General features: G+C 40.6%; 1 protein-coding gene across 7 annotated transcripts in view; it reads left to right on the plus strand.

Annotated features, from left to right (window-relative positions):
• Positions 1-13,274, plus strand: part of LOC126402268 (cytosolic sulfotransferase 3-like) — a 23,009-nt gene extending 9,735 nt beyond the window's left edge. For 2 of the 7 annotated variants that reach the window (XM_050064078.1, XM_050064085.1), the window contains exons 2-8: positions 6,388-6,504; positions 6,621-6,749; positions 7,034-7,179; positions 9,983-10,109; positions 10,206-10,303; positions 10,425-10,599; positions 12,035-13,274. In XM_050064078.1, the coding sequence (XP_049920035.1) occupies positions 6,388-6,504; positions 6,621-6,749; positions 7,034-7,179; positions 9,983-10,109; positions 10,206-10,303; positions 10,425-10,599; positions 12,035-12,216 (974 nt within the window). In that variant the 3' untranslated portion in view covers positions 12,217-13,274. Of the gene's footprint in view, positions 1-1,206; positions 1,694-6,355; positions 6,505-6,620; positions 6,750-7,033; positions 7,180-9,982; positions 10,110-10,205; positions 10,304-10,424; positions 10,600-12,034 lie in introns of those variants that run through there. The other 5 variants (XM_050064083.1, XM_050064081.1, XM_050064084.1 and 2 more) reach the window with 4 other exon arrangements.
• The last annotated feature ends 2,662 nt before the right edge of the window (positions 13,275-15,936 follow it).

The following is a 15,936-nucleotide window of genomic DNA, read 5'->3' on the forward strand; positions in this document are numbered from 1 at the left end:
CAAGTGGTGTGTATGACAACACCTGTATCAACATTCGCAGCTGGCGCATGTGAAAAAAGACAAGAGAAAGTCTGCCTCGCAAAGGGAGACAACACGAGACAACACAAACTTGGTGGGACATTTGAGTTACCAAACCGTGACGTCCGTACTGAGGTACTTACTGAACTATGATTTTTTTCCGTTACACCCCTACTATTTATTGTTCTAAAGGTTTGTATCCAAAAGGACTTTCCTTAGGAAAAGTACCGAAGAGTATCGAAAAGTATCGAAATTCATATTGGTATTGGTACCGAAATAAAGATTTTGGTATCGTGACAACACTACTTTGTTGTATGATTTAGAACAAGAACAGGTGGAGAAATGGGTGTTTTGGGGAATTTGCTCCTAGCAGATGCAGAGCCAATCAACAGGCTAAATCCAAAAAAAAGAAAAGGACACAGGGAAACAAAAGGCTGGAACACCAGACACACAAGGAGCTAAGATGAACTGGCAGTCAGTACATTTACATGGACAGTTTAATTCCACTTTTAATCGGAATGAAAGGCCATTCCGGTCTTTCTGCGCATGCTCGTTTCCTTGCTCTTCTGGCGCGATGACGTATATAGCGCGGGTAGCAACGGGCTGCATAGCAACGGGCTGAGATAGAGCAGTCGGACTCGTTGCACTCACCGGTTTCCATTCGCCACGGCACGGTCTTCTATCTCCCCTCTCCTCCTTTGGTTGTTGTCGTACTGCTGCTTCAAGAATATAAGCAAAACACGCCCGAAAAAGGCACTAAGAACGGCGTCGTCAAGCATCTTGTTATCCGGAGCGAAGACTCAAGTGTTTTCTTCCGGTAAACGTAAACACGTAACATCCGCCCCGCCCCCTTTCCAATCAAAAACCTTCCCTGCCCCAAACCTTGCGCAGATCTGAATAGAGGCGAATGAACTGCTCTCCCATGTAAACCCTCATTTGGAATGAATATTTCCCATGTAACCTACCTGGAAAAACTTTAATTCCGAATGATTTCATTCAGATTTATTTCATTCCGAATGAGAAGCCATCATGTAACCATAGCCACTGATAGAAAACAAGACGCACACTCAGTACTCTGGTGAGGGGAAGGATAACGAGATACAGGTGAGGCTTATCAGGGCGGAACAGACAATCAGACACAGGTGAAGTCATCAAAAGGGAGGGAAAACACACAGAGGCAGGAAGTGAAGTGATCTGCAACGAGAGGAGATGTGAGTTTCAAAGTAAATCAGGAAACAACATGAATAAATGAAGTCAAAAACATAAGTTAAGAAACCTGAGCTGTGACAGCACTTGATAGGACTTCCTCTGCTCCCCATGCAAAAGTGCAGGGGCTTGTTGGTCACTGTTTGCAGAATTGTGTCTTATAATCTTGTCTTTAATTGCCATTGTATAGTTTCAGTTTTCACTTCTATTTTAGTTTAATATACCTCTTACTGTTTTTACTTCTCTCTTTATCTGTTTTTATTTCTGTCCTTGTTCTCGCGGCACACTCCATAATTGTAACAACCACTTTTGTGTTTAATTTATTTCCCTTGATTCCAGGGCCTAATATTATCAATAATAATGTACATGACAATTATGTCATTTTTTTAGATGCATTGTGGAGGAACAGTGATAAATGTGAGCAGCACCCAGGTGGTACTGTAGGTACAGGAGGAGCATGCAATAAATAGTAAGGAGTAGTAATCTTGAGTTGTAGTTTTTGTGTGATCATGGACACACCTCCAACTGTATTTAACACTGTGTCTGTTTGTGATGTTTGATTATGTCTTGAGAAAAGTCAATGTGGCCAAAACATCCACATATTATAAATCACAGCAGGGGTGATAAATGTTTGGATTTTACTGTTTTGAAATTTGATTCCATGCACCTCAAAGGAGACAAATCAGGTGGTGTATGTGCTGCCTTTGACTCATCTTCATCCAGCACTGTACCTAATAGGTATCCAGCACTTAAAAAAAAAACACTTCACAGTAAGCATTTCTTCCTTCTTCTAAAATTCCAAATTCTAACTCCCTTGTTCTGCTGTACCTACATTTAAGTACCAGTTGGAACTGGTAAGAATTTCATACAGACTGATTAATAAGACAAAATCACACCATGAGGAGATATGGTAAATATCAGAAAATATAAGGGCCAGTCCCAATACCCCCCCTTAGCCCTACCCCTTGGCCCTACCCCTACATTTGCGCGTTCCCACAAGGGGTAGGGGTGTCCCAATTCCTTTTTGCGTGTAGGGGTAGGGGGCATAACGAGGGGTAGTGAGTATGAAACTAGCCCTTCGGAGCGAGGGATTTCAGATGCTGACTTGCCAGCGAGGGGTAGACATTGTCATGGCTACCACTGAGCAAGAGACGGGGAAAAAAGTTCATACATAGCTAACGTTACCGTCGTCAGGTTGCTTGTTAGCTAGCTTGCACTATCTGGCATCTGTCATCTGTCCTGTTCTGCAAAATTGTTGGATTTTTCACATTACGATAACACGCCAGCTAGTATAACTATGCTGCCTTGTAATGTTAGCTGGTTAGCTAGCTATCTAGCTAGCAGAAGTCCCCTGTCGTCTGTCGTTCATCAAACTAAGTATGATGAATACAGCAAACGCGACCGGTAGGATGAACTCAACTGGAGAATCCATTGTAGATGCCGGTTGGAAATGTAGATGGCTCACAGCTTCCTGTTTAAAATAGTTACGTATGCGTCAACGTAACCGACGCGGTGACGTAGTGAGTGGTGTCCCAATTCCTAGGGAAAGATTTCAACCCCTACCCCTCGTTGCTTCATTTTAAGGGCCAAGGGGTAGTGGGCAAGGGGGGGTATTGGGATTGGGCCTAAGTCACTGGCTGTATATATTTTAAAGTATAAACACATGACAATGTTACTTAAATGTTCTAATTCAAAATCACTAAATTGTTGCATGTGGTTTTCACTGGACATGAAGAGTATGATCAAATTTAATCTGAAAAGTAACTAGTTACTAAAGCTTCTTTCTTGATTGTCAATACATTCTTAAAAAATATGTTTCATTTCCCAAAACTCAAAATACAAACTGCACTTTTTTTTTTTTTTTTACAAGCATCAAACTTTAATGCCAAAACACTCTCATGTTAAATGTTAAAATGTTATTTTACATCTAAGTCAAACTTTGCCCTCAGACAACACACAGACACTCTCAGAAACAAACACTACATAACAGTTTGTTCAACAATGGAGGGATCAGTCAAAGCACTGCTGCCAAAATGTTTAGAACAGGTTTTCAAAGAAATAATATGGAATTTTGTAAATTCACAGCACTGACTATCTAGATTACCCTTTTGGGAAGAAGAGGGAAGACATTCAAAACTGTACTGTAATATACTGTGAGCCTCTTACAGTGGATAAGAGAATACTAATGTATGCTGCTGACCATAGAAATGTCACTCACTAAACACGTAAGAGAGACCATGCAAAGTAACATACCTACTTTCGAGAAGGGTTAATTCCAAATGCAGCAAATGTTCAGATTACTCAATATCACGTTCTCATCAATTTATCTCAGGTCTGACAGGTCATAATGTCTCATCAACACTGCACATGTTGCTCTCGCCAGTGTGTAAAAATACCCTTGTGTGCCTTATCCAACCCTGGATAGACTCCACAGACACATCACAGGGGTCCACCACTAGTCAAAATGCTGGTGCTTCATTGGAAGACTACCAGGGGCCTCATTTATAATAGAGTGCTTAGGATTCATACTAAAAGTTGACGTGCGCCCAAAAGCTGAAAATGACGTGCACCAAAAAATGATCTGATTTATAAAACCGTGCGCACGCACACTTGCACGCAATATTCTCTTTATAAATCACAGAACTCCTGGAGTTGTGCGTACCCTGATCCACCTCATATTCCGCCCTCTACACGCCCTAGTTCAACCATAAATGGTCATGCAAATCACCTCATGAATGCAATCTGCATATAAATAAGCCGGCATGCGAGTGTTCTCTCGTTGTGAGTCACGGTGACAGGTGTGAGAAACAAACCAAAAAACGGAATTTCTCCGAGACTGAGCTAGAGACCCTTTAACGGGAGGTGGAGGACTGAAGAAAGATTTTATTTGGTGGCCACAGCAGCGGGATCACTAATAAAAGAAAGCGAAAAAAAGTGGCAACACATCAACGCTGCTGATGCTGTCAGCTGTGTCTGTGGGACTGCACGGACAGTGACAGAACAAAAAAAAAAGTGGTCTGATCTAAAGGTAGACCAAATATTTCTACTCCTTTACCAACATGTAGTTAATGTGTTGCTTTTAAATTTGAGGATGTTTGACATTGATGTGCGACATAAAGAATCACATTTATTAAAGGTGGAGGCAAAAAGGAGTATGTGCCAGTGCCATCTTGCGCAATTACGCACGAGGGTCACCGCAGTATTTATATGTTTATGGCAATTAGTCTGATCAGACACCCGGCCTGAATTACAGCATGAACCAGTGGTATCCCTGTCCCAAAATACAACGTGTAATTTGAAATACAATTCAAAGATGAAAGTGTAATAGGCGAACACGTTTCTTCATGCCGGTTTTGTCATGAACAGCACATGTCTAAGTAGGGCTGATGAAATGAGTGTAACGGTTGTGCTTAATGGCTGTATTTCGAGACATGATAAATGCACTGGAAATATTTAGCTAAATAAATAAATATATTCCATGCAGTCGCGCCGTCCTCTCCCCCTCCTGCGCTCACAGAGTGGACAATGAGACGTTAGAGGCAGTGCGGATTAAATACGTATTTAGAAAGAATTTCAATTCAGGATTTGAGTTGGATTTTACAACGTTTTTATGAAACAATTATCACTCACTCCAAGCGCAAAATAAGGCTGCTGGATTTAATTTCAATGATAACGTGGATCTAAGGTGGATATAGCGTGACATTAAATTTGTGTGAGACATCAATAAAAATCTGACTCCACTTCTCCACCTTGCCGTCTGCGTCGCCACTTCCCAGTGTCTCCAAAATGTGCACACGCGTGACTCAGAGTTTGCTTACAGGTGCGCACATTCTCCCGCCAAGTTTATTTTTATAAATCACAACCTTTGTGTGGGAAGTGGCGTACGCCACTTTCAAGCCCCGTTTTGTGCGTAAGCAAGCTTTATAAATGAGGCCTCTGGTCTTTAAACATTTGTGTTTAAATTCTCTGCCTACCTCCAATAGATGGACCCTCTCAGATGACCTTTTTTTATCTTTGGTCATCCATCACTGTGGTAAAAAGTACACTGATACCCTTTTAACACCAACATGGAACCGGATCTATTCTGGTTCCTGCACCTAAACTTGAACTGCTCAGAGCATTTAGACCAAAACTAAATTGGTTCAGAACCTGATGAAGTGAAGTGAGAAATTGTCAGACGAAAAAAGTGTGTGCAGTGGTCTTATTAATAGTTGGTTCATTCTTGTTTTGGGGGCAAAAACAAATATCTGTAACAGAGGCAAAAGTTTGCTGGTAATCAATGTAATCCGTGATTTTGCCATTACTGTTAACTTGTGTTGTGCATTGTGCAACTCCCCCCGTTAATGACACATCCTTAATTACAAGGGTTCTGCGCAAAACTGGTGGAAACACAAGCTGGTTTGCTAGATAGCGCCAAGGCTCCAACAATCCTCGACTGAACCAGTTTAAGTTGTTGGAAAAGGGTATGTGAATGGAGATTCAGTCTATATACACTACAACATTACATGTATCAAGCAACAACAAGGCAAATGACCAATTTACCTTCTGAAAGTACGAACAATGGATGCAACCATGCTGCGCTGGCTGTCCAGCTTCTCTCGTAGTCCTCCCATATATGAGCACATGCTTGACTAGGTTGGTATGCAGTCAGAGTAGTCTGAGGAAACTTGTCTCTGATGTTATAGTCTTTCTCTTCCTAATATATACGCAAACAAAAAATAAAAGAAATTACAGTTACGATCAACAACATTACCAATTACACCTTGAACAGGGCATGTAAAAGGAGGATTTTTTGGATTGATTTTGTTTGAAGTGGACACAGAGCAACACAGAGGATCAGAGAGAGGATAGCTGGACCAGGACTGTCTGAAACTGTAACTTCTAGTGTTTCTTCCCCTTCGTATTTGACACTCAACTAAAACATGTAGAGTGGTTTACAGTAAAAGAAAACAGAAACATAAAAAGCAACGGATTTCATATTGTCTATTGTATGCAGGTGGAAATGAAACATAAAGTAATGCAGTTTTTGTTTTACTCCTTTTATAAGATGACTTGTAAAAGTCATTTTTGAGACGATTTGACTTCAGTTTAATTACTCAGTGATTTGCATGATTTCCTTTTTTGTTTTCAGTCTTTTAAAGATGGATTTAATATCTCGACCAGAACTGTTCGATTTCCATGGAGTCTGGATGACGCACCTTGTGACAGATAACTGGGAGAACATTCAAAACTTTCGGGCCAGGCCAGATGATATACTCATTGCTTCATACCCCAAAGCAGGTCAGTCCACAAACATTAGCAGGATGCGCTACTGTAGCTCTGGAACAAATGTGTGTATAGAGGTCAGGGGTTTGGATTATCTCAATCTTTTTTGATTTCCTCTGTCTTTCTTTTAGGAAACACGTGGTTCTCCTACATCCTTGACCTGCTGTATTTTGGTCAGACATCTCCAGAGCGTCAGACGTCTGTCCCTCTGTATGCAAGGGTGCCTTTCTTGGAGGTCCACATACCTTCTCTGCAGCCAGGTTTAATTAACAATCAGTACTCACCATATTTCACATGATTTCTCACAAACATACAGACACTTGATGGTGGTAATTCTCGGCCTATTGCAGCAGTAAACTAAGTGTTCACATTGCACTACATGTCATTGTGATTCTAAAGGTAGTATGTGAGGTTGTGTGCAATATAATAATGATAATTGTTGCATTTGTTTTCATCATGGTGTCTCAACGTTTGATTTGTAGTTATGTTGTGTTGTATTTACCACACTGAAGGTTCACTGACATGAAAACTGTTATGATTACAGGATCACGGCCCCCACCTATAGTCAAAGGAACAGAGCTGGTAGACAAGCTCCCCACCTCTCCTCGCATCATCAAGACTCATCTGCCAGTCCAGTTTGTGCCAAAGTCCTTTTGGGAGCAAAACTGCAAGGTCATAGATGCCTTTAAAGTACAGTATGAATTGGTGACAATTGTACTCGCCAAATCCCTTTATTATACAAAGTTAAGAAAAAAAACAGGTGGACATATTCAACAGAATTTAAAGCCAGGGAGAGAATTTAAATTGCCTGCAGGATGTGTTTTATACATTATGCATTTCATACTGATTAACAAGTTTGATTAAACCAAACTGCACTTATGATCAGGACTTAAATACAGGAATTATCAAAGGACTGACTACAGATCTTTACCAGGTGTATGTACCTCTAACTCATACATTCTTGTCATTATGTTATTTAAAAAAAAACATTTAACTGAAGCAAAGCAGCTTCAGTAGCCTATCCACTTTATTCCTAGCGCCCATGATCCCTAGCACGAATTATGCGCGCGACTTCTGGCATTGAACCGAGACCGGCAATTTCCAATGGTAACAGTTTTACAGTACTCTATTCTTCTTTCCAAGAGCAATTGGCAAATAAAACATGGAACACACCACCTGTTATAGCTCAAACGGGATTATGTGATCATACCTCTGCCATCTCTGACAGCCATCCCAAAGCATTGTGTTTTTTTTCCTTTTCAACCGAGCACGCTAGCAACTAGCTTGCCTTGCTCTGTTAAAATATGTTAACTTTAACATGGCCCGAGCTAGCTCAAGGTCTGCTCCTTCTAAAGATGATTTCTGATGACTTATTAAGAGAAACTAACACATTCAGCAGACATTTAACATAATTCAGTATTAAATGTAGCTCCATGTAAAGTGAGTAAATAAAGCTAATTCTCCACTCGTCTGCATTAGTGACGCAGTTTACATGTTTTTCTAACTTCTGATTTATTAAAAACTGTTCTGAGAGAAACATGATGCTGAATTTAGCAGCAGACTTCAGTAATAGTAATATAAAGTATTAGTAAAAGAAATAACTTTTGGCATTCATTTTTTTTTTTCTATGATATAAAGGAAGTACAGTAAATTAGCAACACATTCTCAGCCCTAATGACTAAATACATATTTTAAGGTATGTTGCTGAGTTTATTTTATAACGAGCAATTTTCTAATGTAGGTTAAGACAGGGATATCATGTACTGACGTTGAGTGACAGACCTGTCAGTCTAGGTGCAAATTTTGATTGTACTACTACTATGATGTACTTGATTTACTTACTATGATTTCGTGTGCAGTACTAGTGTACTACTATACTTTTTTGCTATGTCTCGTGAAACTCTTGTTGTTTTATTTCTTATATCAATGGTACCTTTGGCAACAGGAACAATCCCCTTTTGTTCTGGTTACATGTTCAACACACAGTTGCTGAAGACAAAAATTTAGCTTAGACTGGTTGTTAGTCGTTACAGACATGGACAGTGCAACAGGTACCAGAGCTCTGCAAAGTTAACATTAGTTAAATATTTGTTAAAAAATGAATTAGCATTTGCTAAACTGAAGGCAAATTACTTTAAAAGAACCAGAGTTGACGTTTAGCCACCAGGGACTAACCACAGACAGTCTATGGGACTCACTAGCTTACTGCTACTTCCGCTATGCTCAGGAATAAGGTGGATATGATTCTTATTTCCAATCCTGTCTCCAAGAAATTACGTTAGTATATTGCTAAACAGCTCTCATAATGTATTTGCTGCCTGGATCATGTCCAGAGACATACAGGTAACAAAACACTACATTCATGTGCCACATAGGTTTTGGAACGAGGTGCCTGTGGAGGATGGTGAGCATACGAAGTGCAGGACCTTGACATCAGAGCCTTAGGTTTGTGTCCTGTCTAAGGTTTAGGCAACAAGAGCACTTTTGTTATGGTTAGGGAAAGATTGTGATGTTAATAAAGAAGGTAATTAAAAAATAATGCTGTAGTCACTATCAGTGGATACTGTATTACTAGAGTGCCTATTTTGGTGAAAAAACAACTGAAATACATTGTCAGTGTACATTTTGTTGACACGTCAAGTATCAGCATTTTTGCAACTTAATTAACATTTCCTCATTTTGTTGATAGAAAACGTAACTTGCTCAGGATAAAGTGCTGCAGGTATGATGCTTATTTGTAGGCTAACAAAGAAGTTACTGTCACCCTGGTTCCTTTGACAGAAAGCAAATGGGATTTTTCCAATGGATCTTGGATTATTGCAGAAAATAAGCTCTGTGGCATTTTGTTCAAGAAGATTATCTTCACAAATTTACACCACTTTTATGATTTTGTAAGTTCAATCAACAGAAGTAAAAAAAGCTCATTTTAGCCGATAAATGATCTACACTAATGTCGAATTACTTAAAAAGACTCTATAACCATGTTCAGTGTGATGATATTCTGTGGACTCATTTAGCCACTTCTTTCCAACCCTCTTTTATAAGACACGTAAAAGCCTTAAAATTAAGGAGTGGTGTATTTACTGATGTTTTTCATGTCCCACAGCAAAACATGAAAATCTGTTAGCTTGTGTCGACCACAGACTTTATTTCAGGTAGCTAACCAAAAACCCATTCAAAATATCCATTGACTCCAAGACTAACTCACTGCTAACTCATGTCTGCGTTTCAGGACTCATTCCTGCAACACTTTATCATGTTCACTTGAAAACTTATTTGCTGTTTCAAGTTTTACATGAATGGATTTCTCTGGAGTTAGGGCCGCTTATTTCATATGAAGGCTGAACGGTGGCCAAAAAAAACCCCCCACATGTGATGGATGGGTGTCGTCTACAAGTACAACTGATTTATAATCAGTTGCTCATAAACAAGTTCAGTATTTCATGTTTCATGCAGTACTGCTCATAAGATAAAGTGTTTTCTGGTTGTGCAGATAGTCTACGTGGCCCGCAATGCAAAGGACAGTGTGGTGTCTTATTTCCATTTTGAACGCATGACCGTGATCAACCCAGAGCCTGGAGACTGGAGCAGCTACCTCCAAAGATTTTTAGAGGGAAAGGGTGTGTATCAAATACTGTAAAAGATTGTTGTATTAGAGATGCACAGATTTCCTCCACAATCCTAAAGTGCTTTCATTAATTGTTCTGTGGCTTCAGTGGTGTTTGGATCCTGGTACGACCATGTGAACGATTGGTGGGAGAAGAAACAGAGTTATCCAAATCTCCATTACGTGTTCTACGAAGAAATGATCGAGGTAATTTACATGTTTTTGTGGGTTGTCTGTGCATATGCTTGTATGATTTACAATCTCCCTTACTTATACAACTCTCTGTGCTGGTGATAGTTTGATTAATATTTGATCACTGTGCTTCCAGGATACTGGACAAGACCTAGACAAACTCTGCTGCTTTCTTGGTCTGTCTCCTTCAGCTGAGGAGAAGGAAGAGATTCTAAGAAAAGTGCAGTTTGATGAAATGAAAAAGAACAACATGGTTAACTTTTCTACTTTCCGGGCGATGGATTTCAAAAGGTCTACCTTTATGAGGAAAGGTAAAATGAATAGTATGGGTGTGAATCTTTTGGTATCTCACAATGTGATTTGATTTCAATCCTCGGGGCCATGATTGGATTCAGAATCAATTCTCAATTCATTTCATAATGATGCTAATTTTTAGCATCTACTCCAGTCCGCTGTGGGCTAAGAATAGTAGCGTGACAAATTATGGCATGTAAGCAGAGTAAAGTGGGCAACATTATAAAGATTTTATACCATTCACTTGAATACTTTTCAGATATAAGTGGATTTAAACAGGCTTTGAACGCCAGGGTTGCCAGAACACTCTGAGGAACTCTACTTTACCCCATCCCTCTCCTTAGAGTCAGGGTGCTGGGTTTCAATGCCCCCTCCTATATGTATCTATGTGTCTTGTTTACATGTGTATATCTCCCATGTGTTTATCTGTTTTTACTAACGGTCTCTGCATGGCTGAATTTAAGTTGCTATAGCCATTAAAAGAAAACTTTGCTGATTTTCTACCAGTTTGCCATCTCAGTGTGTGCAGATGAAGGATGTTTGGCTTCCCCCTGTGCCATGAGCACCTGGAGCTCCCCCTTTATTTGCCTGCACACACTGCACACACTGCGATGACACAGAGCTGGTTGAAAATCGGCACAGTCTCTTTAATGACTTAAATCGCTATTTTCCAAGCTACTGTATTGTCATATTTCTTGGAGATGAACATTCAGTTGCTGAACTGCCCTCCGAATCCCTGCTGGATCAGCAAACTTTCCGGCTTTGTAGTCTCATGAGTGAGGTAGAGAGACTGCGGGGTACATCTATGGGTGTGCTAGCGAGCAAGCAGCAGTCTTTTTAAATGGCACTGGTTGGCAGTGAGCTGGCAGCAAATCATCAGGCCTTGAAGTCCACTTTTGTAATGCAGAAGTGGGCATGGTTCCATATAAAGTGGGTTGGGAAAAAAATCAATGAGACTGGGTGAGTAGGATGAGGAGGTTGGCATCCGCGCTGGCAGATGTGATTTTTTAGTGTGAGTATGTGAGGAGAGAGTGGATAAGGAAACTGACACGATAAACTCAGGGTTTACCACTAATGTATTAAATTTAATTAACTTGCACCACTACAGTTTCATGTTCCCAATCCTTCCACAAATAACCAACACTTGCAGCACCAACACAAACTCCAGCATATAACCCACACATGTGACACATACACACAAATAGGCTGCTGACCCCAATAGCTAAACGTTAAAAGTGAGTGACTGACTAGTAACCATACCATATAAAAATGATTTTTGGAAGTTGTGAATTGATTCATAATTGTAGAAGAAAAGAATCAAGATTTTTATGTGAAGCGATTTTTACCCCTGCCCCTAATGAATAGTACAATACAATGCAATACATGTGACATGACAGAATCAGATCTCTACTTTTAGCAAAAATACCTGTCTGATTTTCTGTGGTTCTACAGGGAAGGTTGGTGACTGGAAGAACTATTTCACTGTGGCCCAGAGTGAACAGTTTGATGAAGACTACAAGAACAAGATGAAGAATTCTACACTGCAATTTCGCACTGAAGTTGAGAGCAAGCGGCAGCCTACAGGGCTGAACAATGAAGCCAACACCGAAGTGCCAGAAACTGCAGTTCTTTGAGTGACCACTTGAGGCTGGCTTCAGAAACTACTCAACCCACATCGACCTCCATGCGAAAATGCCCAACTTTACAGCAGAAATAAACATATTCACAGCCTGATACAGAAAACAGATTTGTTCTTCATAGCTTCATGACAACTGTACCCAAATATGGTCACTTCTTGCTCCAAAATACCAAGATAGCAACAGCCAGAAAAGCCAAACTCAAGGCTTCAAAATTGGAGTCCACAAACCATAGGCTGACATCATGGAAGCTACGTCCATTACTTTTACAGTCAATGTTTTAGAGGCTGTGCATAATAAAACAATCCTGAACTGATATGTGATTAAATAGATAATAATGCTGATATTACTGAGTCTGGTGTTAAATTTCATTGACAAGACCATTGTCTAACCTGTGTGACACATTTGTTCTTTAGACGACTGATGTTATGATATCATTAAAAAATAGGGGAAAAGATCTGCAAAAATTAAAACTTTTTAAGTGTGAAACATGTTAAATGTTGGAAATCTGCATTGTATCTCTAGTTTTTGGTTTTTCTGTTGTTTTTCCTTGTTTCATGATTTTCATTTAACTTTAGTCTGTTTCCAGTTTTATTTTGTAGGGTCACTCCTCATGTGTCATGTCGGGTTTTTACTTCCTGCCTTTGTGTGTTTTCCCTCCATGGTGATTGCCTGCCCTGATTTGTCTCACCTGTTCCTCATCTATCCTGCTGTCACCAGTCCCTCGTTATCACCATACTTTCCTTGTGTATTTGCTGCACTCCCTTTGTCCTTTGTCAGTCTGTCTGTGTTGGCCTTTTGTGCTTTTTGCTGGATTCCCTCCCTGTGTTCCTTGATTATTGTAATACCAGTTTGGTTTTTGTGGGGTTTTTTATCATGCATCTGTGTGTGTGTGTGTGTGTGTGTGTGTGTGTGTGTGTGTGTGCTAATCTCACATACTATCGGACCAATCAGCCTAATACTTTGTGCAGACAACTATGACTGTATGCTCAAGGACCTCTTGTGCTTGTGGTAATACATAATTATTTAAAATAAAACTTGTTTAATGAACTGTTTAAAGCTATCATTGACTGCTCACTCATCACTCCTGTCAGTGGTGTGATGGAGGGTATCCAGACTATACCCACCTTTTTCTCTGGCCTTTTACATTATGCACACACCTATCAGCGAAAAAATTGGAATATATAGGGCACTATACCCACTTCCTCTTCCAGGAACACACCTACCTCATCAGCTACCACTACACCACAGACTCCTTTTAACCAGCTAGTAGGAAAACACAATCTGCTCTGTGTAACACGCCGTGGCTCTGCCAAAAAAAAGATGTGTATTTTTATTAGCTTCTTAAACATGCTGCCGTGCATCTGCTGAAATTACAAGAATTGTCTAGAGTGGTAGCTCGGGTGATCACATCGGTGGCGGAGATCTGCACCCTAGTGAGTGTAGTTTATACTTTGTTTGACTGCAGTTTGCCCAAGAACCATAGAAATCCAGTGACAGTAGAACAGATATTCCCAATCAAATTAACACAGCAGGATGATCAGAACAGCGGCCATTTTTGTGTGTACCTTTGCCATTGCAACCGACATAGCCGGCATAGCGGACTTCCATGTAAACAAACCAACTTGCAGCAAGTTGCAAACTCACTGAGATGGGGTGTTGCAGTAACAATCAAACAAGCAGTGTAGTAGTAGTACAAGGCATGGAGAGGCGTCTTTTGTGCACTGTTTCCGTTGCCTTGCTGCCACAGAGGAAGTGAGGATTGCTGAATTTAGCATTACCTACTGAAAAAAGCAATTTCTTAAGCTCCATTTCCACCGAGCAGTACTGTACAATACAGTTTAGTTTGGTATGCTTTTTCTTTCTGTTTCCACTGTGAGAATTTGTGGATGGTACCAATGGAACTGTTCTGTATCATCCCCATTTTTGGTCACCTCTCTGTTGGGGTACCTAGCACACAAATCTGGTACTAAAAGGTGGAGTTGTGAACACTGCAGTCCGTTGATTGGTCAATAGTGGATGGTCAATCTTGGACAGTCACTCAGCTCAGGGCTCAGTTGTGGCTGTTTTGAAGCTCATGTAACCACTGTTCATACCGTGGAGAGTAACTGTAACTATAACTATAAAATGAAATGATGTTTTGCTGCCTCCCCAGCAGCTGTAATCTGAGACAAAAATTACTCAGTTCACTGGGCAGACTTCTGGCGACTTTTAAGGTGGATATTAATCAATGCATTAGTTGACGACGTGAATCCACCAACACACCTTAAAATTCACTGTGACAACTTTGACCTTTTCATCATTTTTTATATGACATACACTTTAAGTAATGAGTGGATCTTCAAGCATTTATATTAATTTCAACAGCATATATCCCAATCCTCACTCAGAGAAGAAAAAGCATTGTGGAGTGTCGTTCCTGTGGGCTCTGGCAACACTAAACCCCTGAGCTTGCCTTCGAAGCACTAAATGCACAAACCTGCTACTTTTAAATATCCCATTGAGAGACTCTCACTGCAGCCTGTTTTATTTTGTTCTGAAGATGTCGGCGTGCAGCCCCGTTCTGTGGACAATAAACAGAGACTTCCATCTCTGTCACTGGTAATGAGGAACTACAGTGAGTGCTGGACGGAGCAGTGAGTGACCACAACCCCGCCCACATTTAAGAGTACTGCTTGCGGTGGAAACGCTAGTGTCTAGGTACCATGTCTGAAGGGTTACTTTGGTTCCAAAGGAACCATACCAAAAGTGTTTGGTGGAAACGGGGCCTCAGTGTACATTTGCCCCCCTACACTGCATAGTTTCAGCTGAGAGATGTGTTCAAGCAGAGACTGCAATAATTAAAATTAAAAATAAACTCATATATGGTATATTATTACACCTATTTTCCTTATTTAAAAAAGCACAAACGAAAAATAACAACTTATGTACAGTAACCAAAGTTTCTCTTTCACTGAACTAAGGCTAATGTAGTTTGTCGGTGAAGATTCTCAGTCATCCAGGTCATGGTCATCGTAAGTGCTAATATCGTAGGCAACTGGACTTGCTTGCGTTTCTTGAATACGTTTCACCTCTCATCCAAGAAGCTTCTTCAGTTCTAAATAGGCTATGGCTAATGTAGCTTAGCTGCTTTGCTAACTCAAAACACACTTCGTTTAAACTGGACAGAAACAAAGTAACACTCACCAAAACTGGCTTCGTTTGTCTACGACAGCCCATTGGTCCGACATCCCATTGTTCCGAAGTCCGTTCTGAAATCATCATGATGCCCTGTGGTTAAGGTCTGGTTAGGTTTAGGCACAAAAACCACTTGGTTAGGGTTAGGAAAAGATCATGGTGTGGGTTAAAATGAAAAAGAAAGTGACAAACACATAAGCCGTGAGCCTGCTTCACCTCAAGCCTTTCCCAGCTGACTCAGAGCTGGTCGCGGCGCACCATCAAGGTAGAAATACGGCCGCCGGGAGCCAATCAGCACCGCGGACCGTCGGACTAATGGGATGTCAGACCAATGGGCTGTCGCCGCGGACCGTCGGACTAATGGGATGTCAGACCAATGGGCTGTCGGACCAATGACATGGACCCCAAATGACCATGGCGAAGAGTTCAATGTCCTCCCTGCTGATTCTGGTTGTATACTCTGACCTGAACTCTGCTTCTTGTCAGTTTGTCTGAGCTGGTCTGCTACCGACCAACACTATTAAAGGTCCAGCCACTAGA

This window comes from Epinephelus moara, chromosome 16, assembly GCF_006386435.1.
Source record: "Epinephelus moara isolate mb chromosome 16, YSFRI_EMoa_1.0, whole genome shotgun sequence".
NCBI lineage: Eukaryota > Metazoa > Chordata > Actinopteri > Perciformes > Serranidae > Epinephelus > Epinephelus moara.